This window comes from Microtus ochrogaster, chromosome 10 (assembly GCF_000317375.1).
Source record: "Microtus ochrogaster isolate Prairie Vole_2 chromosome 10, MicOch1.0, whole genome shotgun sequence".
Classification (NCBI taxonomy): Eukaryota; Metazoa; Chordata; class Mammalia; order Rodentia; family Cricetidae; genus Microtus; species Microtus ochrogaster.
In genome coordinates this window covers 45,242,844-45,268,810 of record NC_022016.1, presented here as the reverse complement: position 1 = coordinate 45,268,810, position 25,967 = coordinate 45,242,844, and the positions used below count along the sequence as shown (strand labels likewise).

The window sequence follows — 25,967 nt, the reverse complement described above, 5'->3', positions numbered from 1 at the left end:
CATGACTAGGGTGGAGCAGAGATGGCAGAGGCAGACCATGGGGGAAGGAAGCTGCTGTCCGCCCCCACCCTGGGGCCAGGCCCAGGCCCACGCTTGGCCCAGAATGAAGTTTTCCACTGATGGTCCCAGCCCAGCCTCACCTGCGCCTGTTTCCTATCACCTGAGTGAGTCGGCCTGGGTGTGCCTGCTTCCAGGCGGGACCATTTTTGCGGCTCCCTGTGGCACCCTGAGGCTCCCGCCTGCTGCCCTGCCTGCCTGATCTGCTCTTGGAGCCAGACTGAGCTGAGCTGCTGGCTGTGATGTGCTGCCCTGACTCAGGGTGGGACTTGGGGTCTTCGCCCTCTTCCTCTTCACGCAGACTGGTTTCCACAACTGTCCTCAGAGAGATGTTTTCCATCACACTGGAGGGAAACCAACACCCAGAGAGGGTGATGGCCTTGCCCAGGACCTCACAGCTGGGGAATGTAAGGACGGGAGTTGAAATGTTACCAAACTTGGAGCCACAGTCTGTACCTCGGGAAGCCAAGTTCAGTCACCCATCCTCGAGAAGCTAATTAAAACAATCAAGTTAATAGCATGAAGAAGGGAGAGGTATTCAGTGTGGCCACACTGGAAAGAGGGACAAAGAGATCCATTGACCCCCTTGGTCACCCTTGGGGTCCTGAAGTGAGGCTAAATCTTTAAATAGGGGGCCATGGGTTTGAGTGTGTACACACACACACACACACACACACACACACACACACACACACACACGCACTCCGGCCCAGCATTGTTTGACTTCACCGTCACCCTGTAAGGTGCTCAGACAGTTGTTAGAACTATGCACAGTCCTTTCCCAAGAGACAAGGCCCCCACTCTGGCTGTGGCCTTTTCCTTGTTCCAGTTTGAGATTCCTGGGGAAACTGCCATTTCTCGGGGTCCATTGTTTCTGTACCCTGAAAGTCAGACTGCGGAACACAAATGTCTCATTTTCAGAGTATCTTCATTTTTGTCTCTACAGCCTGGGGGCTGCAGGACTGACCCCCCCCCCATGGGCCCCAGGTGCTCTAATTGTCTGCAGTGGCTGCACCCACTTTCTTCCCCGGTGCTGCCGAGCCTTTCTCTAACTGCTCAGGATATGAAAGCCCCATGAGTCAGCTCCTCTGCCAGTGGCTTCAGCTTCGGTTTCCGCCTCTCCTTCTCCCTAGCCCAGCTTCATGGGCTCCTTCCTGCGTCTGTGTGTCATTTTGAGCTGATGGAGGAGGGGGAGCCGCAGCCTGGACTGAGCCGGCTTTAAAGCTGCCTCCCCCTTCCCTTACCCTTCCCCCTCTGCCGCCCCCAGTGGCCAGCTGAGATTTCTCATCTGTCACGTGGTCCTAGCGCTGGCTCTTCAGGAATGCTGAGGGGCTGCCACCTCCCCCTTCAGCTGCCGGTCTCCCACACGTGCCTCTTCCGCTTAGGTGATGGCGGGGCCTGCTCTCTCAGAGGCTGGCTGGGCTGTGGAGTCATTTCCTCTCCTTGCATTGATCGTCCTGGCGTCCCAGCCTCCCCTCCCGGCCTTGAAGGGTTGTAAGCTGTGGGAGGAGGTTTCTCTTTCTCCTTCAGGCTTCCTGTCTGGGATGTGCTGCCCCTCCCCCAGGAGGGCTACGGGAGCCTAGAGGACACAGAGAGAGCCTGGCTGTGTGGGAATTTGACTGTGGATTCCCCAGGCTGGGAAACAAAGATAAGATTGGGGGCAGGGCTTAGGCTGAAGGAAGGGGCCTGAGTGTGGATCAGTTCATTCATCCGCCCTCCCATTCATCTGCCTGCTCATTCATTCATCCTCCCATTCATCTTCCCACCCATCCATCCATCCACCTATTAATCTTCTCATCCACCCACCTAATCCATGCGTCCATCCCATTCCATTCAATAAGGGTCAGCAAGATGGTTCAGCAGGAAAAGACGGCTGCCACCAAACCGAGTTCAATCCCCGGACCCTCATGGTGGAAGAGGACCGGCTTCCTTTCCATTCAATGAATATCTCTCTCCTTACTGAGAAGGGATAGGGAGCCTGCCCCCCAGCTTTAGACCCAGCTCTCCCTTTGCACTCCCACCCCCAGTCTGGACAACCCATGATTTTGATCCCTCCTTGCTTCATTTAGCCTGGGCCCAGGGTGCTCAGAGCAAGTGAGGTGGTCCTCAGCCCTTGGCATGGTGAAGAGGGCAGAGGTGGCCTCATTTCCCATCATTCTCCATAGCCTCATGGGCCTGGGCCTCTCAGGGGAGAGCTATGAGCCATGCACATGATGTCCAGACTACCTGGGAAAACCTCTCCTGGCCCCTGGGTCTGGCTGCCTAGAGTCTGTGGAGTTTTTTGAAGAGGATGCCTTGGAGAGAAGATGACACTTGGGACAGCGTGGGAGAAATGAGAAAGTTCTAGGAGGCAGAGGAGGAGGGAAGGAACAGGCTAACACCCAGAGGCCAAGCCTGCTTCTTCATCTTCAACTTGGGGAGGGGGCCTAGTCCTTGGGGGATTAATACACCCTCCTCTCAAGTTCTTGCTTCCATCACCCCGCACTTAAGAGATGTTGGAAGGACTGAGTGTTGGGACTGCGGGACAGTGTGGACACACCCATCCTTCTGCCCCACAGGTGGTCTCTTGAAGGTGATCCCAGCCACTTTGTCCAGCTCCGAGCCATACCCTAACAGGAGCTCAGGGAACAAAGGCTTTCAGGAGAGCGTGTCCACCAAGCCCCTGACTTTTAAGTGTGTGTCCCGTCCTAGTGGCAAGGGGTCCTGTGTTGTCCTGCTGCTCTGTTCCTGGTGTTTGTAGGTCTCTTCCCCGGCTAAGCCTCCCTCTGTAGGAAGCCCTGGACAGGGAAACAGGTGCTGAAACCTCAGCCAGCCACTCAGCTGACAAGATTCTGGTGAAGCCGGGTCCAGGGGAGACACACCACCTGTCTGTCCAGGCAGCTAACGGCTGAAGGGCAGAGATTTTCTGCATTGTCAACATGCTAGCCAGCTGTGCCAGATTTTCCCGCTGTCACCCCTGGGAGGGACATCTCTTTGGGGCAGGGGCTCAGTCTGTGCAACCAGCTGCTGTCCACATTCAGGGTCTGTCTTTCCTCCCTTGGGGGCAGAGAGGCAGCTGCATGCCTACCCCAGCTTTGGAAGTAAAAGGCCTATGAACTCATTTGCGCAAACCCATCCTTGGGGTGCAGCCTGGGAAACATGAGGGAAGTGGGTGCAGGGAGGTCGAGGCACTGACAGCGCGGATACACAGAGTGCCGTCTGCAGGCTGGCATCACCGGGAGCTGTCTGCCTTGTGTAGACGTGCTGAGTTAGGGTTTTGTGTGGGAACAAGATGGCTGGGTGATCACCTGCAGGACCTAGGCTGAGTGAGGTTTGTGTCCCAGCTCCCTAGTGCTAACTGTGTGACTTTAGAAAAGTGACTTCATCTCTCTGAACCCCAGCTCCTTCATCTGCAAAGTAGTTTTGGATAAAACCCCGGGAAGATTAGCAATTCGTGTGAAAGCCAATGTGTGTATGAGGGGATGAGTCCCGTATGTGAGACCCAGACAGCCTCTGTCAATAAGTAGCTGCCGTTCCTGTCTGGAGATCCAAAGGCATTACTTGGTTGGTGACGGGTAGGTCTGAGGAGAGGTTAAGGGTATTCTTCTGCATTCCAGGGGTGTGGGGAGGACCAGTGCTGTGCCCGTCTCTCTCCTTCAAGTGCTTGGTTGTTCCAGTTGTTGGCTTGAGAGGGCCTAACCCCAAAAGCTGGACTGCAGCCAGTACCACACTCTCCCTCGTACCTTCTCTGCCCTCCCCATCAGAGCAGTGTGGCCAGGAGCGATGATTCAGCCCGGACCGGACCGAGTCCTGGGCCTTCACCTCCCCTGAGGGAAGCTCCAAATGCTCTGGGCTGCTAGCATTGGTGAGGAGAGCCTGGCACCCCTGCTCTTCTCGATAGCCCTACCCTCCTCAATGAGAGGTGGCCTGGTTCTGGATTTGGCCGCATCTGTGACATCCTGTGTAACCTTGAACAAATGCAGCCTAGGTCTCTGTTTCTCTCTGGGTTCAGGGGTTGGGGGGTGGGGGTGGGGGCATCTAGGGAGAGAGTTCCATTCACGTGAGGCCCTGAGATCCCTTTTGTGTCCTCTGTCCTCTGGAGTTCCAGGGCTCAGGGCAGATATAGACCCTGCCATGCCACTGGTTAAGGCGGAAGTAGACCCATGTCTCCCGGGAGCCTGGCAGGGCCAGCTTGTGTGGAGAGAGGAGACATTTTCCTCAGTGTGTGCAAACAGTATCCATTTTCTCTTGTTTCCAAAAGCTGGTGATGTAACCAGCCCTTCATCCAGTCCTCCCCTCTGGCCTATTTTTAGCCTGGCCCCACAGCTTCTTAAGAGGCTCAGACCTCCTTGCTCAGCGACCATGTAGGGAGGGTAGTATGGAGTGAAGAAAGACAGAAGCCTGTCTGTTTGTCCCAAGGTGGAGGAGGGCAGGCGCAGGCTGCCAGCTCCTCTGGGCAGGGAGGGGATCTTAATGAGATGTTCATCCTTGGAGGCTGAGTCTTGGCTCCCCTGTCCCAACCACACGTTGGGAAGGGTCTCTCAGCCATGCTTTGTTTGTCGGCTGTGATGTGGGGATGATGGTGGCATCCATCCCACACACTGCTGGAGGCCTGAGTTGCATCATGTAAACCTCTCTCAAGAGAAGCTGGTGCTGTTACCTTTGCTAGTGCCCACCCCCCCCCATTGTCAGAACCCCCTGGAGCTGCCTCTCCCCATTGCCTGGTTAACCTGAGTGCTTGCCCATCTTTGCTGCTTCAGCTTCTACCAATGCTGTGTACACGAAACACTATGCACAAAGTCCTCAGGGTCTGGCATGCAAGAAACACTGGAGCAGAGAGGGCTGGACCTACTCATGGATTAGGTGTGGGCCTTTGGGAAAGCTATTTAACCACTGAGCTTAGTCTCCACATCGGCAAGACTCTGAAACCTGCACGGGCAATTTCTGTGGCCTGTGAGGCGTGCAGCAGAGCACATAGCCCTGATTATAGTGTTTAGCATGGGCACGGTAAGCTTGCTTCTTAGAGAGGAGTCCTAAAGCCTGGCTTTGGTTCTCTACCTTACAGCAGCAGCTGGACCAGCAGCATCTGTGTAGCCCTTTACAGTTTGCATGGGATAGGCAGCGGTCTTTCCCATCTCTGTCCCCATAGTACCATGCTTGTGCCTCAGAGGTGGTATTTGCCACCACTGGACCCTGTGATTAGCACCACTCCAAGGTCTTGTTGCTCCCCCTACCTCTGGGTAGGCTGGGAGCTTCCTGGAGGGCAGGCAGCTTTTCCTAGGCATCTTCCTTGCCCTGCGTGGACGATGAGGTGGGAACTGGGGGCTGGCAGGAGGAAGTCCTCTGACCATTTGTTCTTCTTGCTGTTCCAGATGGGAGGAAGAGCTATCCAAGCGTATGGACCTTCAGACCATGGTAGACACACTGCAGGAGGTAAGGGTCCCCAGGGTCCCCAGCCGGAGGGGTTGGCAAGTTAGCTATGAGGCCATGCTGGGGAAAGCTGGGCAGAGTCCGAGCTAGCATAGCCCCTGTCCTGATCACTCTCTGCCATCCCAGCCATTTACAGGGCAGAGCAGGACTTGGGAAGTCTAGGTCTTACTGGATGACTGGGGCCAGCTGCTTCCCTCTCCTGCCTCTCAACCTCCAGGTGCCACTTGGGATAGGTGGTCTTCAGGACTCTTTCACTTTCCAATGGCAAGTTCTTCAGATTAGGACTGGTGCCCTGGAGAGACCTGGGAACAGACATATCCTCTGGTAGCTTCCAGCCTCCAAGCAGGCTCGGGGCAGACCTGAGGACATTCACCTTGTTTCTCCCTCTGGCTGCTCTGCATTCGGGGCTGCGCCACTCATACTTACTGGGAACTCTGAGCAGCATGTTTTATCCTCAGCCCGTTTTCCTTTCTTCTCTGTCACAACCAGACCAGCGACACCATGAGAAGGCAATGCAGAGTTAGTTGTTGGTTTTTTTTTTTTTTTTTGACAGCTGGGTGTGGTGGCTCACACCTATAATTACTTGGGAGGCAGAGGCAGGAGGATGAGGAATTTAAGTTCAGCCTGGATTGTGTAGTGAGTTCCAGGCAGCTTGGGTTTCATGAGACCCTGATTCAACAAAGCAAAACAATGTGTTTTTAAAGATGGACCGACGGTGTGTCTCAGCCCTTTGCCTATCTTATGCGTAGCTCCAAGTTTGATCTCTAGCACCAAGAAAAATATTAAAACTGAGAACTAGTTGTTTCTAGGATGAGTTAAAAATTCAGATCACTTTCTGACGTTTAAAGAATTTATTTTCTAAGAAAGTGAGAGACACAGCTCAGTCGGTAGAATGTTTGCTTAGTGTGCACGAAGCCCCGGGTTCCCAATGCAAACAGTGCGTGGTGCACACCTGCAGCCCCAGCATTTGAGACGTGCAGCCGGGTCGATTGGTTCAAGTCTGAGCCGGGCATGTCGTCAGGCGCCTTTGGTCCCAGCACTTGGGAGGCAGAAAAAGGTGGATCTCTGAGGTTAAGGCTAGCCTGGTCTACAGAGCAAGACACCAGAAAAACCCATTTTTGAAAAACAAACAAACAACAACAAAAGAAGTTTAAGGTCATCCTCAGCTACAGAGGAAGTTTGGTCTAAAAAACCCCAGAAGTATAGGAAAGAAACAAATGTCTTTTTACTATTAAAAAAAAAAAAAGGCACCCGGTGGACTGGCAATTGGTTGACCTTGTATTTCTAAGTGCTGGGGAGCCTGCTGGCCCTAACCTACCCTTTGCTCCTGATGTTTTCCTTCGCTGTACCTGACCCGCAGGAAGCGCTGGGAGCAGGCGGCACAGCTCGGCAGCCAGGCTGGGCTGAGGGATGCAGATGTTTAGCTTATGTAGACACTGAGTGGCCGGGCCTTGGACCCAGGTGTCCATCCTCTCCTCCTCTTAAAGCCTGCCTATCTCCGTCCGTCCGCAGGCAGCACAAGAAGCTGAGGCTATCCAGGAGGAGATGAACGAGAAGATTGAACGGCTCAAGGCTGAGCTGGTGGTGTTCAAAGGGCTCATGAGTGACGTAAGTGGTATGGCCGTCACCCTAGGCATCATGACCTCCCTTTACCCATCATGCCAAACGCTTCATTCACTCCGAGGCTCGATGACCTCCCTTTACCCATCATGCCAAACGCTTCATTCACTCCGAGGCTCGAGCTCGGCTTATAGTTACAGTCGTGGCTGGCTGGTTTGTTCCGATGAGGGATGCACTGGGGACCAGGTGCCTCCCTGCTCTCCCCACATCGCTTCCCTGTCTGAATAGAGGTGCTTTAACCGCTGCTTAACCCATCGCCCTCCTCCTCGGGCCCCTGACATCTGTATGTGTTGCTCGGTTCTCCCAACTTGCCACGTGGCGACCTCGGTGTCTGCAGAGCACAGGCGACCGAATGGACGTGGCTGTGCCAACCCAAGAGACTTCAGGCTCAGGGAGCCCGCTCCCCTGAAGGGTGTCCTTGTTAAGTTGGGAATGGTTGACGTGTGCGTCTTCTTGGCCATCTGGGGCCCTTCTGAGTGACTGACCATGGGTAGAAACAGCTGTTAGCCACATAGGCCTCCCTGGCTCTTGGACCTGGGTTTCTTGCCGCCTTCAGGCAGTGGGCAGTCTGCCAGGAGAGTCCACCTGAAGGAGAAGGAGCCTGAATTTGATGACTCAGCCTGGCTCAGCTCCTGACTTTCAGGGACATGCAGTTGAGTGTGGTTAGATGAAGCTGTGGGACCCAGGTGGAGGCCACATGTCTTCTTTCACTTGGGCGCAGAGGGAACCCTTCCTCTTTCGATGTGACCCCTGCTGTCGTCTGCGGCAGGAATCTAGAGAAAGAGCTGCTGAGACAGGCATGAGGATGGGAGCAGAAGGGAAGTCTGTGCATTTCTTGTGTGTGTGCTTGAGAATTAAACCAAAGGCCTTGACCAAGTGACACCGGCCTTGGAAGGCTTCCTCTCAACAGTCTCAGCGTCCTTGTCCTACGCTGCAACCAAACCAACATTGCCGTGCCCTGCAGCCCTGAGGGGGACCAGCACACACCGCCTCATATCTTCCCTCCTGAAGTCCCCATGCCCCTTCCTACCCTGAATAGTGCTGACCAATCTTCCACTGTTAGGAAAGGCTCGACACCCGCTCCCCACACCACAACCGTCAACACCCGCTCCCCCCACCCTGCAATGGACTCCAGGGGCTTCCCCACCCCTAGGGGTCTCCCTCCTCCTCTGATGGCCCCCTCATGCTTGCTCCATCCCTGGCTCACATAACCCCTGCTGTCCTCCCTGCAGCCCATGACAGACCTGGATACAAAGATCCAAGAAAAGGCTATGAAGGTGGACATGGACATCTGCCGCCGAATCGATATCACGGCTAAGCTGTGCGATGTCGCACAGCAGCGGAACTCGGAAGACGTGTCCAAGATCTTCCAGGTGACCAGGGCCGGCCCCGCTCACCAGTCCCCACCCCGACCTCATAGAGCAAGCCCTGACCTCTACCACACCCAGTTGATGCCTCTTTCCCTCCACATTTTGCTCATTACTCCCCCCCCATCCTGAGGTAGTCTGACCCTCTGACCTCCCAGAGGGAGACACAAACTTGGGGATCTGTAGTTCACAGCTGAGGAGATTGAGGCCCTGGGGGCCCATAGGACTTACCAAGAAAGGGCATGGTAGAGCCAGCTGGAACTTTTTGTGCCCACCGTTCCTCACAAAGCCTCTTTCTCTGAGACTCTGGTTTGTTCCCATGGTGGGGGAGCCCTGGCCAGGTGGTGGGGAGCCCTGACAACTGGCCCTCAGGATTCCTGAAGAGAAGCTATTGGCACTTGCCTAGTTCCCATTCCCTCCCCTGGTTTCCCACGCACTAGAGAAGGCAATCGGTTGGCACCAGTGGACGGTTTGGGAGAGGGCCTGGGTGTGGTCCTCCTGACAGTGGGCGCTCGTCACTCTCAGAAGTTTCGGGTCATAGTCTGGCTTGTGCTTTAGCCCAGGGCAGTGCTGTGGTGTGTTGTTGCTTTCTGTGTGTGACTCTGGACATAGTGGTGGGAGGTCGGAGCCTCCCCCAGTCCTTTCTCTAGCTCATGCCTCCTCGCTGCTCCCTGAGGGGAGCTATACAGCCCTCGTTTGCTTGGGTCTTGTCGCTTGGAGCAGAAGTTTGGTGAACCACCCCCATGCCTCTGCATGCAAGAGGAAGATTCTGAAAGCATGCAGCTCTTTTGACCTTTGACGGGGTTTCTTTACTTCTCTGACTGGCTTTGAGACATCCCAGGTGATGATACCTTGGTCTGACCTACCATTGTTCCCAGTCATGAGACTGCTTTTCTGGTGATGGGTGAGCTGAGCTGGCCCGGTCACTAGCCCTTCCCCGGGCAGGACTTGGTCCCTGTGTCTGTGTCCTCCACCCTGCATGCCTCATACCTCACGCTTTCTGCTAATGCTGTGCGCTTGTTAGAGGACCTATGCAGCTCCCTGCGGTGGGTGGCTGGCCCCAGCCATACTCCATCTACTCCTTGGGACAATGGTTCCTGTCCAGGCTCAACCCCGCTCTTCACCCCAGGCAAGCACCCCAGTTACCTTGGCTTCTTCCTTCCCTGTCCAGGTGGTCCCCAAGAAGAAAGATCGTAAGGTGGCTTCAGATGATGACATCGCAGAGCAGGATGGGGAGGTGAATCGGTTCTCAGATGAGGAGGTCGGCTCCATGAACATCACGGACGAGATGAAGCGCGTGTTCAACCAGCTGTGAGTACCCAGGTTGCCCAGCCAGGGGACATATCAGTGGCTGGCTGAGAAGATCCCCAGATGTGATGTGTCCCGGAAGAGTTTGGATTCTGTGCGTGTGTGTGTGTGTGTTTGTGTGTGTGTGTGTGTGTGTGAGAGAGAGAGAGAGAGAGAATGTTTGTGTGTGTGTGAGAGAGAGAGAGAGAGAATATGTATGTGTGTGTGCACGAGTGTGTGTATGTGTGTGTGCCCGTATGCGAGTGTGGGTGCACAAAAGGCAGAGATCAGTCTTGAGTGTCATTTCTCAGGTGCTTGTTTCTGGGAGTCAGGGTCTGTCATTGGCATGGGACTTAGGTTAGACGCTAACTGGCCAGCGAGCCCCAGGGATCCACCTGGCTCCTTCTCTCTAGTACTGGGGTGGCAAGTGCACACAGTCAGACCAGGCTGGTCTCGAACTCGGACATCTGCCTACCTCTGCCTCCTGTGTGCTGGGATTAAAGGTGTGCACCAGCACTGCCTGGCTCCATGCCTGGCTTTTTTACTTGCATTCTGGGGATTGAACTCAGGTCCTCAAGCACTTTACCTACTAAGCCATCTTTCTAGCCCCTGGATTCATTTTTTTTAAGATGTCTTTTTAAAAAATTTAAATGTATTTATTTTTAATTTTATATATTTATTTTTATTGCATGGATGTTTTGGCTCCATGTATATTTTTGTGGCGATCAGAAGAGGACATCAGATCCCCTGGAACAGGAGATCTTAGAGAAAGCTGTGAGCCACTGCATGGGTCTAGGAATTGAACCCAGGTCCTCCGCAAGAGCAGCCAGTGCACTTAACTGCAAGTCATCTTTCCTATTTTAATTTTTTTTTAATTTTATGTGTATGAGTGTTTTGCCTGTATGTATGTCTGTGCACCATGCATGTGCCTGGTGCCTACGGAGGGCAGAAGAGGGCATCACGTCCTCCAGGACTGGAGTTGTAGATAGTTATGAGCCACCATGTGGGTTCCCAATAGAACTTGGATCATATGGAAGAGTAGCCAGTGCTCTTAACCACTGAGTCCTTTTTCCAATGGTTTAATTTTATGTGCATTGGTGTTTTGCCTGCATGTATGTCTGTGTGACAGTGTTGGAGCCCCTGGAACTGGAGTTACAGACAGTTGTGAGCTGCCATATGGGTGCTGGGAATTGAACCCAGGTCCTCTGGAAGAGCAACAGGTGCTCTTTGCTAGATTCTTGATTAAACAGAGAGTTTGGGAAGCTTCCTGTTTTAAGCCTCCCTTTGGAGTCTTGAGGCCAGATATCACATGGCACCATCTATGGCTGGGTATCTAGTGCCTGCCATATTTGGGATGTGTGCCCATGATCCTTTATGTCACCTGCTACCCTCAGTTCTTTAGAGCACACCCTACCCAGAGAGGTGTAGGGAGACAATTGTTTCAACTAGGATTGGCCTTCCTTGCCCAAAGGGTGAGAAGGCAGGGCTGTCCTGTCTCCTTCCTCTTCATGTGCAATGCTGTCTGATGACATCATGTATCCAGGAAGGGCTAGGAGTGTGGCGTCCCTTCAGTGGGCTGTTCCCAACCATACATTACACAGGCCCTCTCTTCCAGTCTCTCTTGGTGGGCTGGTGAGTTGACCCGTACATGGTTCATGGGAAGACCTTTGATAGTCACCAAGTGTCCTTCACGAAATGACACTTGGCTTCCTCCAGACCTTCATCAAGTGGACAGGGTCATTATTAACCTTTTCAAAGGCTCCAAGGGGGCTCAGCAGGACATGGCAGAGTTGGACTCGGACAGCAACCTGCCCCATTCATTAGCACTCCCTCCCCAGGAGATGCTGGCTGAGTGGCTGAGCGGCAGAGTCTGGCTTGAGCATTGAGCAGACAGCTGATAGCCAGAGCCACGTGGCACTGGTCTTTGGGAACCGTGTGTGTGTGTGTGTGTGTGTGTGTGTGCAGCCTCAGTGATGTCACATTGGTAGCTTAGACTTTGATCGACACATGCCACCATTCAGGACTCCCCTGCAAAACCTTACAGAGAACTGCACCAGAACCCATTGAATACATTGATTCGGGGCTGATGGCTCTGTGGCCTTGACCTATTTGGTGCTTTGTTCTGAACCCCCGATCCATTTTTAACTCTAATCTATACAGAACCCCAAGGTGGGATTGGGAGAGGGCACTGAGGGAGTCAAGAGCAGAGCTGGGAGCCCCACGCTCTTGGGCACCTGGGCTCTGAAAGCTCAGCTCTGTCACAGCGGGCACCATCCAAAGACCAGGCCACCAGCTCTTTGAGTTCCATGTAAGGGAAACATTGCTGGAGCACAGTAGGGCAGAGCCAAGCCCACTTACATGGTTTGGTGCTGTGTCCCTTCGCCACCTTCCTGCTTGGAAGACATGTCCGTCTTCTGTCTGCTGCGTCACTGTTCCTGGCTGGTCCCTCTTTGGCTTAGATCGGTACTTAGAGAGGATGAGCAGGGTGGAGTTGGGAGTTCCTCACCTGATGTCTGATATTTGATACCTACATTCCAACAGAACCAAGATGGACATTTGCGATTGATAATGCCAAGGACACCCTTTGACTCTTGTTTCGTCTTTAAACTGGAGTCTCCCTCCAGATCAAGAAGGGATCCCCCAACCACCACTTTTTTTTTTTTTGAGAGAGGGGCTCATGTAGCCCAGGCTAGCCTCAGGCTTGCTGTATAGTCTAGCATGACCTTGAACTTCTGATCTTCCTACCCCCACCCCATGAATACTAGGACCCAGGCCTGGTTCCTGCAGTGCTGGGGGGACTCAAACCCAGGGCCTCCCTTGCATGATGGGCCAGCATTCTCACTGGTTTTCCCCAGGTTGCTCTGGGAATTCCTGAGCCTATGTCACTATTGGATGCTCAGACACCCCAAATCCCCTTCCGTATTTCATGAAGTCCCTAGGGAATCATTAAGCTGGTCAGAAATGAAGTACAGTGCAGAGGTACCCATCCAGAGGGTTGAGTTGGGGGCGCGTTTGGAGAGGGCTCCTTCTTGTGTGTGGAAAATGTATTCATCTGGGAACAATGGAGAAGTGATCCCTCATGCGTTCGGCACTGGAGTGTTGACAGGGCACAGCGTCTAATTAGATCTGTCTGACTTTAAAGTTGCCTAAATTAAAAAAAAAAAATTCTTTGATCACCCCCTACTCCTATCCTGTTGCTCTAGCTGGTGCTAATGGCTCATGCAGCGGCTTTTCCTTCCTACCTGATAACTCCCGGAGCCCACGCCCCAGCCGGGTGGTTATGCCCCCCTCCTCCCAGCCAGTTCTAGTGAGGCTTTTGATGACACATCCATGTCAGAAACCTATTTTGTTTTGATCCAGATCAGTGGCTTGGGCTTCCGACCAAGGCTGAGAGGAATTTCAACCGCCTTCCAAAGTCCCAGGGAGGGGTGGGGGCGCTTTCCGCCTCTGCTCTCGTCCATCTTCCTGTCCTGGCTAGCCATCCCTTAGCGGGGCTTTCCTTCAGATCTCAGGCGCTGGAAAGGAAGTGAAGTCAGTAGTGGACTATGTGATGTGCTAATGGGTGGACCCCAGGGGCTCAGAATCGCCTCCTTCTCCTATATCCAACCCCAAGCTTGTTTCCTGACTCACAGGCGCCACCTACAGGCTCCTACAAGAATTGCTTTTGGGCAGCCTGGCCTTCCTCTAGGGAGCGCTTGAGAAAGCTTTTTTTGGTTTGTTTTTTTTTTTTTTTTAATTTTATCAGAACTCACTCTGTGTCGCTCCCGGTTGGTCCCCAACTAATAACATTGTTGAACGACGTAGAGCAGAGAGCAGAGCTCAGAAGAGTCAGGATAGAATAGAAAAAGGGGAAGCATAGACAGTAGGAGAACCCAGAATGGAAGTCTGCAGATTCTTCTGTGCCACTGATGTAAACTCAGCCCGATATCGCGACACAAGCCTGTAATCCCAGGATTTACTTGTCTGTTCTGGTTTGGTTTTTGAGGCAGGGTTGCTCTATGTAGCCCTGGCTGGCCTAGAACTTACTACGTAGAGCAGGCTGGCCTAGAACTCATAGAGCTTGCTACCACATCCAATTGATGGAATGATTTTTTTTCAAAGAGGCGGAGCAATCTATGCATCTCGGGAACCAGTCCTGGGCAAAACCATGCAAAATTAATCTCTTTCCTCCCCATTCTGGCCAACAGGAAAGACTCTAAAGTCACTTCAATTTTGAATTCAAACCCAATGTTAGCATCTATTCGTTTAGAAGGACACTCAGTAATCCTTGAGTCTTGGTTTGCTGAGCTGTAAAATGAAACTAATAATCTTGCAAACCTCCAGGTTGGAGGATGGTCTTAGTTGGTTTCAAAGCTGTAGAGAACCAGAAGGGTTGCAGCTGTGCCCCTGTTACATGCTGAATTTCCTTCTGAGCCGTGGTCCCTCAACTGCAAAACATGAGGAGCATGGTTGGATTTGCCTTGCTCAGTATGGTGGGGGTAGTCATTCTTCTTTTGACCAGAGGCATGTCTAAAGGAGAGAGACAGGAGAGAGAGAGAGAGAGAGAGAGAGAGAGAGAGAGAGAGAGAGAGAGAGAGAGAGGAGAGAGAGAGAGAGAGGAGATTTAAAAAGAAATTTATTTTATGTATGTGTATGAATGTTTTGCCTGAGAACCATGTTCATGCACTGCCTGCAGACTCCAGAAGAGGGTGCCAGGGCCCCTGGAACCAGTAAAACAGACAGTTTTACACCACCATGTGGGTGCTGGGAACTGATTTCTAGTCCTTTGCAAGAGCAGTAAGTGTTCCTCACTGCCTAGCCGTCTCTCTAGCCCCGGCGGAGGAGGTGGATTTTTAACACAAGCTTTTATACCATAGCTGAAGCTGATTGGTGCTCACTATATAATGTAGCCCAGGTTGGCCTTGAGTTGGATCCTCCTGTCTCATCCTCCTGAATCCTGGGATTATAGACACTCACCACACCACTTTTGACTTAAAACCAGACTTCTAATTAATTGTACAGAAACACTCTGCATTTTGAGAAACTAAAGCTCTTTTTGGATATGACAGTTAATTGGCTTTGGCTACCCGCCATCTTTTTTGAGACTGGGGAAGATGTCCCTGTCTGTCCTCTGTTCAGTCATGCCCTCTGATGTCACCCACAGGCGGGAGACCTTTGATTTTGATGACGACTGTGACAGCCTGACTTGGGAGGAGAATGAAGACACGCTGTTGTTATGGGAGGATTTTACCAACTGTAACCCGACCATTGACCTGCAGGGCGAGGTGAGCCTGGGACCTGCCTTCTCTGGGGCTTGCCTCTCTCCCATGATCCCTTGTTTTTACCCTTTTTATGCAGCCTGTGCTCCCCAGCTAAACTGTCTCCTCTGTCTCCCCAGCAAGAAGAAAACTTGGGCAACTTGATCCATGAAACTGAATCCTTCTTCAAGACGAGAGACAAGGAGTACCAGGAGACGATAGGCCAGATCGAGGTGAGATCTCGGCCATGGGGTCTGCTATTGAGTCTCCTGGGGGCTGCGTAGTTGAGCTGGGTGGTCAGTGTGCATGGAAATGCAGGCTTACAAAATGGGACAAGCAAGGGGGTCAAGAGTCAGGAGCCTGGCATTTCAAACCTGTCCTTATTAGTATGTTAGTTTCCTAATCTGTAAAGTCAGACAGTGATTCCTGCCTATCCTAAAGAGGCAGAGGCAGGAGAGTGCCAATAACAGCCTTACCCAGTGCCTAGTATCATTTGGCATCACTCCGAAGTCAGCTCTCATTGTTCTGGGTTTTCTTTACCTCCTCCTCGGCTGTAGGAACTGGGTACCCATACAGAGGAGGAAATGATGTCAAAAGAGGCCACATCACTTGCCCACTGTTTCCAAGTCAGGAAGCAGTAGTCAGGCCAGTGCTTGACCACTGCTATACAAGAGTGAGTGCTCTTCCCGTGTTGGAGAAGAAGCCCAGAGTCCTCCTCTGCCCTGGAGAGGCAGGTGTCATGGTATAGGAGAAGGCTCAGAGACATGAAAAGTTTCCTGTTCGTGTCCATAAACAGTTTCCCAGAGATGCTGAGTACAGGAAAGTCCCCTGAATCAGAGACTTAGCCGGATAGACCTCTAGGGTTGCTAAGCAACCACCCCTCTTTTGACCAGAAGCATGTGTAAAGAGAATTGACCAGTGTGCAGAGAATAAGGGAGGTTGATACCCAAAGGCAGAGATTTACAGTTACAGTGTCCAGGGATGGCCTGGATGGTGCCAGGGTCGGCCTGGGTGGAGGAGGGTGGATTCTGTTGCCGGTAACCCGAGGTCCAAAGGTCCCCCTCACCACCTTTATCCCTCATCGACTCCTTCCAGCTGGAGCTGGCCACAGCCAAAAGCGACATGAACCGACATCTACACGAGTATATGGAGATGTGCAGCATGAAGCGAGGCCTGGATGTGCAGATGGAGACCTGCCGCCGGCTCATCAAGGGCTCTGCAGACAGGTGCGGCCCGTGCTCCCCTAGGCTTCCGTGGTGGGGCCTTAGAGAGACATTCTGGGGCTGCATCATGCCCCTTCACCTCATTCTCATTTTCCCGACCATCTGTCTGCCCACCCACCCACCCACCTAAGCCCCCAGTATAAGCACTGTTACTGTAGGCAAGTGGAACTACTTGGCAGGGACGCCCTCAGGCAAACAGAAACCCGGGCTGTTTCCTCCACTGTGTGTAGTCCCCATATGTTCTCAGTTGTCTGGGCTTTCCTGGGTACCACTTTGTGCTCAGACCAGGAATGATGGATGGCTACAACGTAAAGAACCAAGCTGGACCCGTGACTCCCGCTCCCAAGGGGAAGCCACACACCAGACTAAGCAGTGGCTGAGGCGGGGGCTCCCAAGGAGTCAAAAGAGCCATAAACAGCTCATGGAACCTGCAGGACCCCTCGAGGGTAAATCCTGTTTGGTTCCTGTTACGTTATTGCAGGGGATGGAACCCAGGGCTTCATGCACCTAGGCAAATGTTCTGCTCACCCCAGCCCCTTTGGGTACCTTTTGACAGGTGTGACTGCCAGAGGTCCTGGCCCTAGGATGTCAGGGGACCCAGGCTGCTTGCTGAAAGTCTCCCCTTTCTCCCACACTTTGCAGGAATTCACCGTCCCCCAGCTCTGTGGCCAGCAGCGACTCAGGAAGTACAGATGAGATCCAGGATGACTTGGAGCGGGAGGCAGACGTGGAGCCCATGGTCAGCTGATAACGGAGACCCTGCGCAACTGGTGGTCTCGGTGATGGGGCACAGCCTCCTCTCCTCACTGAGCCATGAGGGCTCCTCGCCACAGAGACTTCTGTCCTCCCTTCTCCGGAGGCCCAGCGGGACCGCTGCTTCCTTCCTTCCTTGACCACCCACCCACCCACCCACGGAATGGTGCTGTCGATTTTCTATCGTTCTCCACATCACAATTGCAGACTTCTGTGCGGCAGTGCAGTGCAATGTGCCTTCTCCCTTAAGCTGAGCCACTTTGAGCTCCAAAGAATTCTTCCTAGCAGGTGTTTTTTATACAAAACTCTAAGGTGAGGGTGGGGCCTGGGGTGTAGTATCTTTTGGTTTTTCTTCCTCTCACCTGCTCCCCTGATTGGCCATGAGCTTCGTCCTCCCTCCCCATGTCCTGGCCCTGACTAGAAGTCAAGTCGGTGGCCATTTGGGGGAGTCTGCCTTCCAGAGGAAGGAGGCTATTTACCTGCAGACCTGGGTGAGGACTCCTTAATACTTTCTCACCCACTGAAAGAGAGAGGTGGTGGAATGGCGGGAGGGAAGACCAATCTTTTTTTTTCCTTCTTTTGGATCTAGTGGCAATGTGTTGGGGCAAGGCACTGTGGGGGACAGTAGAGCCTCACTGTTTAAACTATGCAAAAAAAACAAAAACAAAAACAAAAAGCAGCTTGCCTTATATCAGTGGGAAGGCAGGCCCTCTCTCAGACTCCTGGGAAACCCTCATAGCCTCTGAGGGTGAGCCGTGGATCTGGGGGTGGTCCCATTCAGGTCTCTGGTGAGGCCTGCATTCTGTAAGCTGGCCTACTGGACTGCTGGCTTTCTTGGGGACCTCTGTGGGGTGGGGAGGGTGGGGTGGTGGTCTTTTATTGTCCTGATGACTTGATGTTCCTTCCCGCCTCTCCAGCCACCTGCCAGGTTCCACAATTGTAATTTCTCTGTGAGAAAAGTATGAATGGGCCAGGCCACTGGTACCCACTCCGTCCGCCATGGCGCCATCTTGGTCCTCCATTGTTCCTCTGGCTGGAAAAAAAAAAAAGCCTTGTGAGGGAGGAAGAGGGAGGTGGTGGGGCTCCTGGCAGGCTGGCAGTAGCCAGAGTAGAAGCCCCAAGTGAGGAGTGTCCATAGCCACTTGGTTGGACTCTTGGGGAGTCACTCTGAGCCAGTGTTTCCCCAAGACTGCAATGGCCTGAGTTAAGGGGCCGTAAGACAGACCATCTATCTAGTTTCAGCTGGGAACTCGCCTAGCAGTCAGGTTTTATTTTTATTTTACTTGTTCTTATTTTTGATCGACTCTAGTGGTTTTGATGGCCTATGTTGTTTTTTGTTGACCCAGCAGCTCCCTCTGGAGGTCAAAGGAACAAAATGTACCCAGGGACCAGAACTCATGGGCCCTCTGAGGCCTATGTGTTGGACAGGGGACTCTGGGCTGGAGCCATGGTGGTACCCTGATTGTCCCCTGCGTCCTTGTATCTCTGTGTGTGAGTGACCCCATCTGTTTTGCATTTAGAACAAGTGTATATAATAGGCAAATGTATGTATAGAGAGGAGAGAGAATGTTATTTGTTGGCAACTTGTTTATCTAATTTATCAGAATTTGGTGGCCTTTCTCACGTGGCTGGATGGGGGGGGGCGCATCCTGTGCAGCCTGGCTGCAACATTCAGTTATCATCTCTTGATGACCAAACTGTCCTTCCCGGCAGGTACTTAGAGGGACAATGGTTTGGAAGAGGCACAGCCCCTTCCCTCACCCCCTTTCCCACCTCCCATTCTTTTAAAGGTTACAGGGTTCATTAGCTTCTGGTTATTATTATTATTGTTATTATTGATATTATCGTTTTGTTTTTATTTTAACCAAAGGGTATCAGAGCCAGATGGGCCTGGACCTTAGCTGCTGTAAAAAAGATTTCCGTTTCTGTGAGGGCAGGAAGATGGCTGTCCCCATGGGTGTGTTCAGCTGAGGCTGGGGAAGGTGTCCATCCAGTGGTAGAGCCTGGGAGTCGGGCAGGCAGAGTAGAAGCTGGCCCTTAGCTGTTCTTCAAGGTGGTGGTGTGGTGACACATATCTCTAGAGTTAAGACAGTAAGCTATAGTGTAAACATTTGGGGTGACGAAGGTTACCCTGGAAACTGGTGTCCTGTGGTGTTATTTTTTGCTTTCCCAACTGTATACATAGGTCATTTGTCTAGGGCATTGAGAAAGGCAGGCTCAGGAGTGTTCCTTCCTGTGGGCTTTCAAAGTCTGCTTTCTCCTGGAGAGAGAGGCTCCAAGGCAGGAGGATGATGGTAGAAGAGCGAGGGAATGGTGGGCCTGCCTCCTGGGCTGGTTCTGGAGTCTGGGCCTGGCCTCCACTCTCTCTCTTTCTCTCTCTCTCTTTTTTCAGTTTGTTGCCAGTGGGCCCTGCTTGTCCCCTCACTGTGAGCCCACAGCTTGCCAAGAAAGACCCCACCGCTCACTGGGGCAGCGCCTGCCCATTCTGGACGGACTCGTCCATCCTTGTAAACATGTGCATACTTCTTTTTGAGTTTTCTATTTCTGAGCCCGGTGTCATATTGACACTGGCGATTCAGGGCTTCTCAGATGGGCTCTCCATGTCGCCCTTGGGCACGCTCCTATTTTTGGGGGGGCCACATACACAGGCACAGCAGGGAGACAGCTGCATCCTTTCAGGTCCCTGGTTGGTTGTGAAACACACACACACACTCACACACACACACTCACAAACACACCCACTCACACTCTTCTAAGACTCCAAAGGAGAACGATTGGTTAGAAGTTTTGTCTCCCTGTGGCCTTGTGTCTGGAAGGCCTGTCCACTTTGGACTCTGCTCCAGGGGTGGAGCTCAGATGACCTGTGGCGCATCAGGCCACTTTGATGTGGGGCGTCAGGCGACTTTGATGTGGGGCGGGAGGAGAGGGGGTGGGCTAAGGGATGTGATAAGGTGTAACTTAAGCTAAATGTATTCTATTTATAAAGCAAGAGATTCTATTTTTGTGAAAGGATCAGGTTTTTAATCTAGGGTAGGCAGTCGCGGTGGCCCAGCACTCTGCTGTGGATGAGATGCCACCACGCTTGTTGACTCGGGGGGCATAACACTGAGTTCCCCTCTCCTCCCCTTGCCGTCCGTCGTCAATGCACACAGCTGTGCGGAAATGGATTCTTCTTTCTTCAGCCCTCAGTGCTGTCCTTGGAAGTCTCGGAAGAGAGCTGGGGGTAGGGGGAGGTAGGAGGGAGGACGGGCAAGTGACTGCAGGAAACTGAGGTGGGAGGAGGGGTGCTTCAGAGGTAGGGTATAATGTTTCTGCAGCTCCCCTCTGTTCCCACTCAGCTGTGCGGGGGTAGAGCTTGTGGGCTTGGGGAATACGGGTGCCTGGGGCTTACTGTGTCTGAAGTTACCAGGCAGCTGGAGTAGACACAGAAGGGACCCCCAAGATGCTCAGAGCTCAGCCCTGGCCGTGTCTACTCCAGGCCAAGGTGGAGTTTGCAGTCTTTGTTCCCTGGATGAAGGACCAGGGCTCTGGAAGATTGCCTCAGACCTGGGTCCTCCCTCTGGGACCCTAAGTTTGGGTTTTGAAGGGTAACCACCTACCAGGAGTGGGGAGGGGTCTGAGCGAAGCCATACACTCTCTCTGGGAGGGGATTTTCCATTGTGTGAAGATCTCCAGGCTCAGTGTGGGCTCTGTGTGAGTCTTAGGTCAACCCCTTACCTTTCCTGTTCCCTCCCACGCTCTCAGAGAAACGTGGTGAACTCCCCACAAGGACCCCTTTATGCACATTGTAGCATCTACCTGGTTTTTAGTCCCACCCTACCCCACGGTTGCTGTGTCTGTCAGCTGGGTCTGAAAAATCACTGGGAGGGGTTTGTACTCACTAAAAGACTACTGACCCTACCAGAAAAACCAACCTGTTTACTGTACTGTTGTAAATACTGTGCCCTTTATATCCTGTATATTGGCTTCTTTTAAATAAAATAAAAATGTCTTAGAACAGACCGTGTGTGCTGCTTTTTGTCATGGCGATTGTGGGAGGGGTCAGAAGACTAAAGCAAACACATTAGCCAATCAGTGATAAGATATTAACCAATCAGTGATAAGATGGGGGACTCCTGTTTGCATCTCACACTGAAACCTTCCAGAAGAAGATAAGGCAGGACTTGAGACCAAAGAGCCCAGACTAATCTGCACTGTCCGGTTTGAAGTTGAGGTCCCACCAGCTCCAAAGCCCCCATTTCACAAACCTCCCCCGAGTATCTACAAGAAGCACCTGCTGGGCTCTGGATTCAATTCTGTCCACTGTTCCAGTGACTTTTATTTAGTGGCCACTTTCAAAAGTGTCATCCCTCTGACGTGCACCATCTTTTCCAGGGATGAAGAGAAGCTGCTGCTTGCTCATATTTATGCTGTGCCCTTTTCCTACTCAATGTTCTTGGCTCAGGTCTCCCAAGGTGTCTCCTATAGTGTAACTGAGCGGAAGGGAGAAGCTCAAGGTGTTGGGCGGGTGTTCAAGGTGGACACTATCATCCTAGCCTGCAGCAGAGGAAACAGGCCCAGAGGGGCTGGACTGGATAGTTTCTATGACAACTTGACACAAGCAGGAGGCCTCTGAAAGGAGGGAACCAAGTCTGGGAAAAGGCTCCCCAAAAATCAAGCTGTGGTTAAGCCTGCATGGCATTCTCTTAATTGATGGGGGAGGGACCATCCCATTGTGGGCAGTGCCACCCCTGGGCTGGTGGACTTGGGTCCTATAAGAAAGCCGAGAAAGCCAGTAAGCGGCATCCCTCCATGGGCCTCTGCATCCATTCCTGCCTTTAGGATTATACCCTGACTTCCTTCAATGATGAACCGCAATGTGGAAGTGTAAGCCAATAAACCCTTTCCTCTTCAGCTTGCTTTAGGCCATGGTGTTTCATCACAGCAATAGTAACCCTAAGACAGAGGCTAATTTGCCCAGTGTGGTATCAAATTAGAACTGGATAGAAGTAACCTTACAGCAAATGCTCAAGTCACACTGCCACAGACATAGAAACACACACTGGAATCTTGGGAATATAGTGGTTTCCTCAGGCATTATCCTAAGAGCAAGCTTCAGAAGCAGTTTTTTTTTTGGGGGGGGCGGGGGGAGGTGGTGGTGGTGGTTCGAGACAGGGTTTCTTTGTGTGGCTTTGGCTGACCTGGAACTAGTTCTGTAGATCAGGCTGGCCTTGAACACAGAGATCTGTCTGCTTCTGCCTCCCTAGTGCTGGGATTAAAGGCACGTTCCACCACCGCCTGGCTGAGAAGCAGTTTTAATATGTTCGAATATTCATCAAGTAACTTCTCATGCAGAAAACTGATCCCCCCCCCCCCCCCGGGGGACAGAGGGACACAGAGGAAAATCTTTTTTTGTGGGTAGAGGCTGAAAAAAAGGAGAAAGAAAAAGACGGAAGGAAAGAAAAAAAGAAAAAGAAAAATGCTAAGCACAGGCCCGCTATGGTTTTATCTCATACTGATCCCAATCTGGAAGGAAGCAGACCCTGGCAGCTGGCTTGGCCTTGTGCCAGGCTGGGAGGGCCGACCAGGCTCCATCCAGGCGGTAGCCCTCGGGGTGGCGGCGGGGAGCTGGCCTTAGTGTGACCCCGAGGGCTCGTGCAGAATGATGATCCGCTGGTGACCAGCCTTCTAGCAGCCAAGGTTCTGGGACCCCTGCTGCACCTGTCGCGTGGACCTGGTCCCTCTACCCCATCTAATACTGAGCACTTCCGCCAATCAGGATCTGGCTTTAGCTACTGCAACTCTCCGACCCGACCTAAGGAGTAGGCAACTTTTGAGTCCCGCTGATTGGCCCGGAGGCCTCCATGTGTGACTGTGATTGGTCAATGAGGCTCACTCCCTCTTGCCTTGGGTCATACCATAAGGAGAGGAGGAGAGGAGAAAAGATCATCTATTTTAGCGCATTTTGCCAGGTTCTCTTACCCCGCGGTTCACAGTGACATTTTAATTAAGGCTGCTTTTTATTGACAGGAGGGGGTATCGGCGCAGAGGGACCCCAAGGCAGGTGGACCGAATGATACTGCTCCTCCCGCCGAGGTGGTGCGCTCCAGGTTTGACTAGTCCAACCTCGCAGGGAGGACTCGGAGCTTCCCACAGACGCACGGGACCTTCAGACTCCACTCGAAACTCTTCGTACCAGTGCTGAGCCGAGCCATGCTTTCCCACGTCTGGAGGAGCGCAGGGTGAGTGAACCCTTTGCTACCAGAGCCCTGAGAACGGCGGGCGACTCCCTCCCTGCGGGTGCTCTGAGCTGCAGTCACCCTCTCCCAAGTCCCCAAGACTCCCCTAAGCTGGAGGGTCGCGTCCTACAGAGTCACTCTCCCATGGAGACACCGCATCTTCCTGGGTCTCCTTAGATGGTCCCTTTTCCTTGGCTAAGTCCCCCTACCCGCCAGCGCTGACTACTGCTGTCGGGTGCGGTGCCCGGGCAGTGTCGCACGTCCCGTTTCTTCACTCCTCTTCCTCCGAACGCTTAATATTCCAAATTTGTTGACTCTCCCAGCCCTAGGACATTCCTCAGTTCACGTTCTGGAGCCTCCTGATAATTCCGGGGACTTCTCTACTCCACTCCCTTTGCAGTTCAATATTGGGCTTTTGTTTTTCAGTGGGTGCCATAATGACTTTTATAACGTGTGATGCTGGGTTCTGAATGGTTTAACGGCTTGAGATTTAAATAAATTCATTAAGATAAATTATTGCCAGGTGGTGGTTGCACACACCTTTAATCCCAGCTCTGTGGAGACCTAGGCAGGTGAATCCCTGTGAGTTCAAGGCCTGCGTGGTCTACAAAGCGAGTTCCAGGACAACCAGGACTACACAGAGAAACCCTGTCTCAGGGGGGAAAAAGAAGTGTTTGGTTAGCACTTGGAAGGCAGAGGCAGGGTTCAAGGCCAGGGCTACTACACGTGTCTAAACTGCCACTTTTGTTCAGATTTCTCATAAGATGTAGATACAGTCATTACAATAATGAAGAACTGGACAATCTCCAGGACAGTGCTGCTCACTCTTCAGATCCAATTGCACACTGCTTTTCAGCGGGAACCTTAGCACCCTCACCAAGATCCTGGTCCAGTGGGACTCACAGCCAGTTGGGTGTGGGTGTGATTCCATCCATTCTGTCTGCCTTTTAGAATTACACAGCACCTACACCCCCACTTTAGTTGCTGTTTGCTGGCTCTGTGGCCTGCGACCCATTGCGTCTTCCTCCACTGAGTTGTGATCTTTCTGAGTTAATTAGTGAGCCTTTCCCTGCCCCCCCCCCACCCCTGCCATGGGATGTCATGGGCAAGTTCCAACTCTTCTGTATGTTCTGGTGGGGAGCTGTCAGGAAAAGGAGATGGGATTGGAGTGTATGTGGTTCTCTTTCAGATTGAGACTCCAGTTCTTCACCTTCTGGACTGAGACCACCTACTGCTTAGTGGTGAGAAAGGCATATAGACACAAAGACCCCCTAATGGGCTGTAGAAGGCAGTCCACGTGATAAAACAGTTCCGAAGAGCAGTATCATTTAGCAAGCTAACAAGGTCGATGGATTCCAACACCGAGCCTAGGAACTTGCTTAGTCCCCGTTTGCAACTGGGGAACTTTTTCTGCCTGTTCGGGCAGATGTAACTGGAGTTGTAGTTTGATCTTGATCCAGATCTCCGCTCTTCAGTGTGCCGCCTCCTGAACCGCTCGCTGGTGGGAAGAGGATTTTGCAACCAGTTCTCTGGGCTCTGGCTGCCTGCTTTTTGTACAGCACGGCTGGCCTGGCAGGATGCCCAGATAGGTTTCTTAACAGCAGCAGCATTCGTTAGTTCGTTCGTTCGTTCGTTCGTTCGTTCATTCATTCATTCATTCATTCACCCACCTTTGGGGCAGGTACTTGGGGGCTGCTCTGCCCTGCAAATGCTTAGCCGCACTTCCGATCTGTGCCTCTAGCGCCAGTGGCTTCTTCAGTCATGACAATCTTCAGATGTCTTTTTGTTGTTGCCGGTTGAGAGGCACAATCCTAGGACAGCTGAGTAGTTGTTTGGTTCCTCATTCTTTTTTGTTTGTTTTTTGTTTTTTTCAAGACAGAATTTCTCTGTGTAACAGCCCTGGCTGTCCTAGACTCACTCTGCAGATCAGGCTGGTTTTAAGCTCGCAGAGATCCGCCTGCCTCTGTCTCCTAAGGACTAGGATCAAAGTTGTGCACCATTGCACCCAGTCTTCTCTTTTTCTGGTTTTTCTTTGTTTTGTTTTTTGTCATTTTGTATTCTTAATGGATTGTGGACTCACATCCAATCCCTGGTTCCATTCCCAGGGTTATGAGAATGAAAATATTTTAAAATCTGAAGAGATAATGAAATCCGAAACACTGGTGGTCCTACACATTGTGGGTAAAAGCCACATAACTTACCTTCTCTTTCATAAGCCTGTCATCTCCTACTGGATGTCCCCAGGACATGGAGCTGGGACTGACACCTGTTAATTAATCCCTGGGCAAACACCGAGTAAATGAATGAGCTTGCCAGTGAGCCCTTCCTCGCTAGCAGACATTTCATCACCTCACCATGTGGCCTTGGAGGAGGGGGTGGTGACACTGGCTTTCGTTTGTCTTTTTTTTTTTCCTTTTTTTTCTTTTCTTTGAGACGCTCCTTGATGTTACTCTCTAGCTGAGGGTGGCATTGAACTTCTGATCCTTCAGAAAGCTTTCACATCTGAGGCGCTGGGACTGCGAGGGTGCACCACCATGCTGACGTTATACAGTGCTGAGGACGGAACTCTGGGCTTTTGGGTTGTTGAGTTTTTCTGTAAGGGCTGGAATGCAGCCCTGTGTTGAGTGCTTGCCTAGGACCCGAGTCCCATCCTCAGCAATACATTGTGCACACATGTGCACATCCACAGATGCAGAGGACTAGATGGTGTCTGAGGTCCTCGCCATGCTTCTGACGTTGTTCTGGTCGGATGGCACTGGCACCTGGCAACAGTGTGTGCCTGGCACACAGTGGTGT

General features: G+C 52.3%; 2 protein-coding genes across 3 annotated transcripts in view; both read left to right on the top strand.

Moving 5' to 3' along the window:
• Positions 1-20,938, top strand: part of Iffo2 (intermediate filament family orphan 2) — a 45,269-nt gene extending 24,331 nt beyond the window's left edge. Inside the window, exons 2-9 of one of the 2 annotated variants that reach the window (XM_005352940.2) lie at positions 5,409-5,469; positions 6,979-7,074; positions 8,319-8,459; positions 9,625-9,764; positions 14,884-15,004; positions 15,118-15,210; positions 16,073-16,203; positions 16,843-20,938. In XM_005352940.2, coding sequence (XP_005352997.1) covers positions 5,409-5,469; positions 6,979-7,074; positions 8,319-8,459; positions 9,625-9,764; positions 14,884-15,004; positions 15,118-15,210; positions 16,073-16,203; positions 16,843-16,948 — 889 coding nt within the window. In that variant the 3' untranslated portion in view covers positions 16,949-20,938. The remainder of the gene's footprint in view (positions 1-5,408; positions 5,470-6,978; positions 7,075-8,318; positions 8,460-9,624; positions 9,765-14,883; positions 15,005-15,117; positions 15,211-16,072; positions 16,204-16,842) is intronic. The other variant, XM_013348270.2, reaches the window with a different exon arrangement.
• Positions 20,939-22,941: 2,003 nt separating this feature from the next.
• Aldh4a1 (aldehyde dehydrogenase 4 family member A1) overlaps positions 22,942-25,967 on the top strand; it is a 24,592-nt gene continuing 21,566 nt past the window's right edge. Inside the window, exon 1 of the mRNA XM_026782203.1 lies at positions 22,942-23,174. Within this exon, the coding sequence (XP_026638004.1) occupies positions 23,146-23,174 (29 nt within the window). The 5' untranslated portion in view covers positions 22,942-23,145. The remainder of the gene's footprint in view (positions 23,175-25,967) is intronic.